The sequence below is a fragment of the Macadamia integrifolia genome, unplaced genomic scaffold, assembly GCF_013358625.1.
Source record: "Macadamia integrifolia cultivar HAES 741 unplaced genomic scaffold, SCU_Mint_v3 scaffold181, whole genome shotgun sequence".
NCBI classification, from domain to species: Eukaryota; Viridiplantae; Streptophyta; class Magnoliopsida; order Proteales; family Proteaceae; genus Macadamia; species Macadamia integrifolia.
Window position 1 is genome coordinate 375,645 of NW_024868363.1, and position 9,630 is coordinate 385,274.

General features: G+C 39.7%; 1 protein-coding gene and 1 long non-coding RNA gene across 3 annotated transcripts; both read right to left on the bottom strand.

The window, feature by feature from the left end:
• Nucleotides 1-1,563: 1,563 nt before the first annotated feature.
• LOC122064888 lies at nt 1,564-4,813 on the bottom strand. Of its 2 annotated transcripts, none has more exons than XR_006135849.1 (3): nt 3,066-4,813; nt 2,125-2,794; nt 1,564-2,032 (listed from the first exon to the last, which is right to left on the bottom strand). It is a non-coding gene; the product is annotated as an uncharacterized LOC122064888 (long non-coding RNA). The 2 variants fall into 2 exon arrangements; XR_006135850.1 differs by having other exon boundaries at nt 2,121-2,794.
• Nucleotides 4,814-7,041: 2,228 nt separating this feature from the next.
• On the bottom strand, nt 7,042-8,993 carry LOC122064891 (eEF1A lysine and N-terminal methyltransferase). The gene has a single exon (XM_042628673.1). It carries the CDS (start codon nt 8,859-8,861, stop codon nt 7,425-7,427), a length of 1,437 nt encoding a protein of 478 aa, XP_042484607.1. The 5' UTR covers nt 8,862-8,993; the 3' UTR covers nt 7,042-7,424.
• Between the last annotated feature and the right edge of the window lie 637 nt (nt 8,994-9,630).

Below are 9,630 nucleotides of genomic sequence, written 5' to 3' on the forward strand. Positions count from 1 at the left end.
TCAAAGATAGCGTCAAAGATTGAGAGGGAATGAATGTCATGCCCCATTCACATAAAATCGGACCGATGACTGGGTTCCCTCCAGGTAACCTAAAACCACCAGGATCATCTGATACAGTAATCACAACACAGCATGCCACAACAATTCAAAAATACAATTAATTAATTCAGCAGAAGACTTGTCATGTATATTTACTTGTAAATTCCCCACTTACTCTTGATACCCAAATTATTATACATGATATGTTTACATGTGAGCTCGTAGGCATGATATTTACATAAGAAATAACAATTAAATATCTAGACCACAAAATGGGGAATACATCAAAAGAATAAAAAAAGAAGAGTTGTGTTGGAATACCTACTATTGCACCGCAACGCAACCCTCACACAGGCACCCAACATCGTGCCCAAATCTCTCCCAGACCCACCAATCCCCCACTGGAATTTTGCCAGTGGGCCCTGGCTCCTGTTCCTCTACCAGGAATCCTATAAAATCATCTAAAAAGATGTATACACAAGGGGTGAGCTCACTAGCTTAGTAAATGAAAAGAAAGACACATACAAGCAATCGCATTTCAAATGATCTTATATGCATGAGATTCATTTTAGTCCTATCCACCTAAATAGCATTTCTAAGTCATATGTTACGTGCTACTCACAACCACAATCCGTGTATGCTACGGGTTAGAGACGCATTCTCCATCCCATAATACACCCATAGGGTTGTCAGAGAGGGCCGGCCGTGAATACTCAGAAAAATAAATCGTGGCCGAACCACAATAGAAAATAAATGCAGTACGCTCGGCCCTCTGAATATATCACCAAAGTTTTCAACTGTCATAATGATCAGCCAGGCGTATTTCTAACCACCACTGCAGTCCGTGACCGACGCTTCCCCCAGTTATAACCCAACACCTAAACCCCTATTGGGAACGGTCGTAACACGAAGGAATGTCAATCCTAAACCATATGATCCTATATGAGATAATACGACTAAATAGTATTTCCGTGTCCCATTCCACAGTTTACCAATGCATTCATTTCCAAGCCGACTACAACATCTAATCTAGCGATTCATCACATGTCTGACTAATCATCATCATTCCATATTCAAATAATCCATAATCATAATTCAAAGCAAGTAACAAATGTTTGGAATTTAAAGATACAACATCACCATTTCTAAATGCATCTAGCAATAGACAAACATATACATGAAAATGGCATTCATGAATGGCAAGATAATATATGAGATGAAAATGATGTAATAAACATTCTCAAAATTAAAATCAACACCCTCTCCCCACTTACCTATTCTCGTACTGGAATAAGCACAAACAGTATGGGTAAGATCTGACGTGCAAAGATGAGTCTCGAAACCTAACACAGAAGGGAAACTTAGAACACGCCCGTTTTGAGACCATAAAAACGATGAAAGATATGGTCACGATGCGTTTAATAACGCGAAGGAGGCTGTTGATGAGTTTGAGCCTGAACGGAGCTCGTTGGTCCACAAGTGGGTCATACAAGTGGGTAGGAGGACCCACCTGTGCAAGCTGCCCAGGCAAACAACACTCATACACACACTGGCGGGTGCTATCGACGGGTCTGGTACTCATCGGTCTTACCCGTCAGTAGGACCCCGAGGCTAACCCAAGACCAATGGGTGCTACCGGCGGGTACCGCCGGTAAGGGTACCCACCGGTAGGCTCCGAAGCCCAGGAAAGACTAGGGGTCACACTAGTGGATCTGGTTACCCGCCGGTGTTACCCACCAGTGTTCAGCGGGTTCTACTGTCCTTCTTCTCTTCTCCATCCCACCTCTGGGGAATCCAAGGGGATTGTTTCCAACACATTTCCCACACATTTAAGGCACCATTCACATAAACACATCATAGATCTAGGTCTAAATCGAGATTTCGGGAACAAAATCATACCTTTAACTCAAGAAACCCCAAAAACTTAGGATCCTTTTCCAAACTCAAAATATCACAAAATGCCTTCAAATCTTGGTTGTTCCTCCTTTAAAACCTATAAAGAAATCACATAGAGTCCCTCTTAACTCTTGATTTAACCATCTAAGAAGGTGTCACCAAAGTCAAGGGTTTATGACACTTACCTACCTTAATTTGTAGATCTCAAGGCACCGATCACTTTTTTTGCGTCGAAATAGTGAGGTACAATTTCGGTAGCAAAGGGGGAAACACTTCCCTTACTCCTCCTTTCCGTCTCTTCCCTCTTTTCTCCCTTTTCTTTACTCCTCTCCACCAACCTTTGCTGAAATAATAAATGGGAGAGTAAATGCTATTTATATAGGTATTGTCATTCTTTGGTCTGAATCGCATTGAACCATGATACCAGGCGAAGTAGCCGGTAATATCAAACCCATATGTCTTCACTACGACGGGGAACCCGAAACACGTGTGTTCACCCAAGTTGGGCTCGTTGGGGCCCATATCTCCCCCACAGGTGGGTCGCACTGGAGGGTCTCACCCACCAATGACCACCCACCGGTTGGCCAGAATATGACAATCCTTGCTAGATTTTGGTGGGAAACGGGTTCTCAACACGTATTTCACTTCCGCCACTTGTCGTGCACCAAGCCCTCACCATCAAGTACAATAACATATCTTCCCTACTCATACATAGCCTTGTGATACGTGCACGGGCATGGCTTAGGCGTGCGAATCACATCGAGTACCGGCTCAATCTTGTCCAACCATCCTACATTTGACGTTACCCTTGCTGTCATACACCATAGGGCACCCGTGTCAACCCTTGCCGGTTCGGACCCTACATGACCAAATAGAATCAACCGATCAATAAACCAAGTTTAGGGAGCAGTGCTCTGTAGTGAAGGGTATCAAAAAAAAGAGAAAAGTAAGAAAGGTTAAAAAAAAAAAAGTGATAATAAATAAATTAAGGTATTTAAATTTAAAGGAAAGATAAAATAATCCAAAAAAATATTAGTCACGTAGCAGGAGCACATGAACTTATATTATAGTGTATATATATATATATATATATAAAAGAAGAATAAGGAGAGGTGTAATATTTTTCATACCTCGACATGATGATCTTTTCTCCTTCCAAGCTAAGGGTAGTGGATCCTTTTCTTCTTTCTTTGCATTGTAGTTCTATCTCTGTGCTTTGAGCTTTCTACAGGCATATTTCATGCCCTGCTACTACAATTCTTCTTGACTTGGATCTTCCCAGTTAATTCTTACAGTCTTGAGGTTGCCTAATTCCTCCTTTCCCCTGGTTCTCTACGACAAGTGCCTCGTGATGAGACAAGCCCAAGGATTTTCTCCTTATCTCTTCATTCAGAAAACTTCCTATTACTTGGCTCATGGTGAGTTTCCATCTGCTGCTGAGTTGCTGAGTGACCATCAGAGTCTCCCAATTATCTAGTAATGAATTGAGGAATAACAACACTTACAACTCATCGTCAAGCATCATCTTCATGAAGGAGAGTTGATTCACGAACAATGCTTTGTACCTCGTTCAAGTGCCCTTCTTTGTATTTCAAATTTACAAAACTTCTAACTAAAGAGCTTTGTTGTCGATGGTCTTCTCGTACATATCTTTAAGCTTTTTCTATAGTCAATGTGCCAATGTTTCTATGGAAACATGATGTAAGACAAAGTGATGCAGCCATTGGCTTTCGATCCAAGGCTTTCCACCCCACATTGGTCATTTTCTCCAGTTTTGACGTGTAACCCTTTTTCTCGATACGGCCAATTCGATACCAATTCTTAAGAACCATGCTTGGATCACATACCTATACAACCCAAGCATGGTTCTCAGTTGCAGAGAAAAAATGTAGGAAGCACGATGGGTCTTTGTTGAGATGCAAAGAGGCATATGCATTGCAGAAGTTGAGATCTAAATACCCTGATAAACTGCTTTATTATTGAGAAAGTTTGAAAGGGTTATGCGAAGCTGCCTGCAATCCATTCTTCTTCATGCCAATTTAGGTTCATTCTTCTTTCCCAATAAAGAAGACTTGCAATAGTTTTGTTTTTGCTCTTTGACCCCTGTTGATACCACATGTGTGAGGGCGTTAAATGGTTTCGAGCAAGAAACCGAATCATTCAATAAACGGTTTCAGATATTGAAACCAAAATGTTTATAAATGATTTTGGTTTAAACTGTTTCAGATATTGAAACCGAAATATTTCTTTACACATGTGCACATGATTCTTTTAAAATGAATTTCCAGAAATTGCCTCTCCAATCCAACAAACATAGCAGCCTTATGAGGGCAATAAAATAATGGTGATTCTAACTCATTAACTCTCTATTTCTGAAAAAGATTTAGGTAATGAATTATACTCAAAAGTCAAAACTAGGGCTAATTAGGACTGCCAAAACAAAAAAACCAAACTTTCAGGATTCTGGCAGAATTCGAATTAGGGTTTAACTGGGAGAAATTTGATTACTCACAAATGAAAGCTCGGAATGCAGAAAATTTTTGGGTCGAATGGCCCTTAGGAAATATTCTAACAGACAGTTCCAAAGAGAACAGTTTTTCCTACAGTTCTGTTGGCATGCTTTAACGGGACAACAGAACAAGTCAAAGCTTACAAAACAGAGAAGGCATCCTTTAAACAAAATAACAAATAAGGTGGCTGTAACCAAACTAGCCTAAAAATATTGAATATCACTAAGAGAATGGTAGCAGATAAGATAATTGTGAGAACTAATACAGTTTAACAAAATTACAGTCATAATTTGAATAGAGTTACACGCGCCCGAAAAAAATTAAGAGTTGCAAAAGAACTGAAACTCTTGGGATTCAAATTTGGAAGAGAACTAAAGAAGTAGGGGGAGACATAACCGGGAATCCTAACATCTAAGAGTCCATTCTCCTTGCTAACAATCCACACAGCTTGAAGAGAAAAGTCTAAACTTGTATTTCAATGTGAAAACTCATGGCCCTACCAACCAGGGCATATACATGATATAAACTTCTCCAAATTAGGCTTCCAACATGAATTAGAAACTTCATACAAAATATGCGTAAGTAAGGAAAGAAAAAAAGCAATGAAACAACATAATGAAAACTAAGTCCTAAGAGAACTATGTACAACTTCTAGCCCTCAAGTTTGCCACATGACAGCCCTGCTACTACGACCAGATATGGATTTGGGTCATAGGCACAGGGGCAGGTATGGATCCAAATTATGGATATGCCATATGAAAGTTAGAATATGAAGTCTGAGCTCTACAAAATAGCATAAAATAAGTTAATCCTACCATTCCCACAAGAAGCAAATACATACGCAAACCATAAAGTACATATTCAATGTATGCTACTTTCACAAAAGCAATTGTATTTTAGTATGAAAAGAATAGACAAAGGCACACAAAGTACTGTGTTCTAACCATTCCATAGGGGTTCACCGATATAATAACATGTGTACATTAAGGACTGAAACCACATTATAGTACAGAATCAACCTCTGCAACCTCTGTAGATGCATTGTATCTGTTGTATCCAACAGCATGATGAGTGGTGTACTGACAATTCGGTAAGGGCCACATAACACCATGTGCACATTTAGAACTAAAACTAGTTAAATTTACTCTCATTCAGTAATACATTGCGAATCTGCTTTTAGAATCCCCCACACCAGACTTTCTCCAAGAGGAATCAGTAGTGTCTTTGAGAAACGTAGGCTTTTCTAAGGCTCTGCCTTAAGGTTTCTCCGCCCCCACCCCCGCCCCCGCCCCCGCCCCCGCCCCCTGCCTCCAAGACGTATTAGTAATAAATTTACTTTGACAAAAATGTCTTTCATTTTTCAAGTAGATAGCATGTACCAAACACAAGTTCCAAGATCCGCATGTAGATGTATGCAAACGAAGATTGCATGATTGTGTTTTAAGGGTACTGCACTCATGCACACATCTATCCAGAGGAGCACAATAAAAGAATTCCCAGACTTGCAGAATTCTAAGTTGGTGACTTTTATGTTTGACAGCAGAGACCCAACCAAGCCTTTATAATTTGTATGGGGAATTGGGAATGCAGAATGGAAGTTCACAATAGTGTAAAACACAGATACCAGATCATATGCTAAGGTTTTAGTTCATGAATTTTGCATTACAAATTCATGGAAGCAAATCTAAAGTACGAGAGGAGCCAATACATTAAGATGGATGATAAATACAATGCTAATCCCGAACCAGTGAGATCCAGTGGGAGATTGATCAAGTTTGCAACAGGATAGCAAGGAATGAAACCAGATTTCCAAAGAATTTCAATAAGAGAATCAAGAGATCAGATTCAGGGAAAATTCTGGTCAATGGCTCTAAAGAGATGAGAAAATATAATATCAGAAACTGGATTTGATCCAATGGTCAAATTCTTAGGATATGAAAATTCTTACTAGAAAAAGTGATTCACCAATTTGAAAATCGATAGAAGGTTCAGACAAACCAGATTAGAGTTGATTTCAGTATCAAATAAAAATCCTAACGATTGTCAGAAATCAAAGATCAGACTTAAAAAACGGAACTTGAAAATCGATTAAATTAAAATTCTTGTAATAGGAAAATAGGAATTCCATTTCAAGTTTGAATTTTGAAACTGTACGGATGTTAAGAACTGAAACCAATTTCTAGGCACTAAAACAGAATATTTTAAATCCAATGGTTAGATATAAAGTTTCAGAAAATTCCTAGTTGAATTAGGAACTCACATAACAAAAAAAAGTACGCTAAAAATGGAATCAGAACAAGAAACTGATATGAAGCAAGAAAAGAATTGCAGAAACTAACTTTGTTATCAATGGAGAAGAAGGAAAGAAGAGAAGGGAAGGGCAGGGAAGAGACAAGAAGAAATCAGGTCTAGAATACTAATCTATACGCCAAACTCAACAGCTCCAAAAATTTCAATAAAAACTCATATTCTTTACTCAAACATCTCCAATTGATGGTGGTGTAAAGACACCCACGCCCAACCACACCCCCCCACAACACCCCCCCCCCCCAAAAAAAAAAAAAAAAAAAAAAAATTCCTAAATTTGAATCATATAGATTCAAAACAAAATTCTTAAAAGCTATTATGCATCCTAATAACTCAAACACTTCACTAATCTCATGTATTAACTATACACCCACTAAGCATATAAATTGGGTCCGTTACAATGAAACCCAAGCTACCTAATGCTCAAATTTCAATCCATTGGATTGCCACCAGCACCAAGGCTTCCATACAACATCACAGTCTAATGCAACTGCATCAATGAAACTACTTACCTGACCCTTCTAATTGCCTTCAATGTTTTAAGAAGACAGCCAGAAAGCCATCCTTCAGAGCATGAGTCACTAATTTCCACCAGTTAGGCTACATCAGCTCTGGCTCATGTAACCTTTTCCTCTGAAGAGAATCCACAAACTCCTGTTAATCATTAAACCTTCAAATTTTTCTTATAGAATCCAAGTATGACACAGCAAGAACCAGCTTCAACTTCTTGAGAATGTAATTTTCACTGTCATAAACAGAACCGATTGAAGATGCAGTAGCAATAAGAACATAATTCTCTCCATTTCCCACATCAATTTCATAAAGCTCCGAAAATACTTCCCGAAACTGAAGAATAACATAGTCATAGAAAGACCTGCTTGGGGGAATAACATTTATCACAAGAATACCAAGCTTGTGAAGAGCCAACTTGACAGCAACAAGGACAGACTTTTGTATAAACTCGGAAGGTGGTGCACTGATGCCATTCCTAACATCACCAGAATCCAAATCAACCATCATCAAATCCATCCTATCATAACATCCACCAAAAATATCCAAGCACCCATCAGTGTCAACATGCCCAGAAGAAGAACCCAAATTCTGATCAATAGCATGGCGGGAAAATTTATCCAAGACTTCTATCCCATCCCCAACACAAACCCGGAGAAACTCTCCATCTTTTAAGCCAAAGTAAGCCCTTGCAACTCTCAGAACCATTTCATCCGCCTCCACTCCCATGACTTCAAACCCAAAATGGCTTGCTAGAAAGGTCAGCAGTGCCCCACCCCCAACTCCAACACAGAGAACCCGTGGTCTAGACCCTGAATCAAGCTTCTGTTGGATATAGTTAGCAATCAATGAAAGGCTAGCCACCATAGGAGGCAGGTAGGGATGCACCAAAACACCCATTTCGGGCCAAAATTTTACTTCACCTTCAAGCTCTACATTAACAGAATCGTCTATGATACAAGGAGAAATCCTTATTTCCGTCTGAACAAAATTGGGCATTCGTTTAAAACGCAATCTTCTACGAAATTCCCGTTTCAGTAAATCTCTCACTTCATCGTGGATTTCAATCTCAATGTCTTCAACCAACATTTCTCCAACACAAGAACCAAAACATTTCTCAACTACAGAACTACGAATCACGTTATCTTCATAGGCTAGAAATGGTATTTGGGGCAAACCGTTCTTGAAACATGCTTTAGGCAATAAGCCGAAGAGGATAAGTGTTAGACTCTCCTCGATCTCCACCTGATAAGCTTCTGTGTTGTTTAATAATCTGCCGCGATTGTAATAGTCGCCGCTGCTTTGAGGGAGATTTCCGACGAGAATCAAGCGAGAGATTCCTTGGGAGTTTAAGAGCAGTTGGAGGTGACCCTCTTTGGTGGAGAAGATCCAATCGTGTTCACGATCTACAGGGACTAACATTGCGGCGATTCCAGGTGGTTCCCCAGCCATTCCTACAGGGGAATCGAGGACGGCGATTCGCAGAAGGGCACCGTAGGGAGTAGGAGAGGAGTTGGATCGATAGAGAGGGTTTCGGATGGTTAAGGAAATGAACTGAGAAGGAACTAGGGTTTCGAAGGTGCCTCCATCGACAGCCATGGAAAGGCAGACTCTAGACAGCCCTCTTCCCGCTTCTCTCAGCCGCCTGCGATGAAGTCGCTGACGTTCTGCGTTCTCTCGGGAAGGAATCAGGTAACGGTGTCGACTGTCGATCGGTCAGTTCGTTGAGTTTCGGTCTAATACTCAGGTTAAATTCAAACCAAACCGTTACGCTGAAGTTCGGTTTTAGTCTGGATCGGTTCAAGTTTTCATCGGTTCAGGTTTTCAACGATTTCCGGATATCAAATAATTATCTGTCAGATGCCAATTTTGGACCTTTGGCGTTACATACAAGGTGATAAGGTATTAAAAACAATAATAATAAAAAAATAAAAAGGAGAAAGAACCCTACCCAATAATATTGTGTATGTTTAAACAAATGGGGAAGTGGAGCCGGGGTTTGGGCATCTCTTCACAACCTAGGTCTATTTTTGCATGTGTCTAGAGGTACACAGTACTATCGGGTAGCTTTTTTTTCTAAAAGAATTGTTTATTATTGAATTCCTTTCATTTTTTATTGGTTAGTTCTGGTTTTGGATAGGTTACTAATATCGACTAACCTGATCGTTTGATTCTTAACCCGTTTCCAAACCACCGTAAGGATTCGGTTTCAATTCAATCTGTTTTTATATAATCAGCTCTTATCAATCCAACAAATTTGGGCACCCTTTAGAATAAGTTGCCTAGCCATTTCAAATAAATGCTCCCCAAGATTTTCATTTTGCTCAGTTAGCTTTAAATTAAAATATTTAAAAATAGGGAGAAAAAA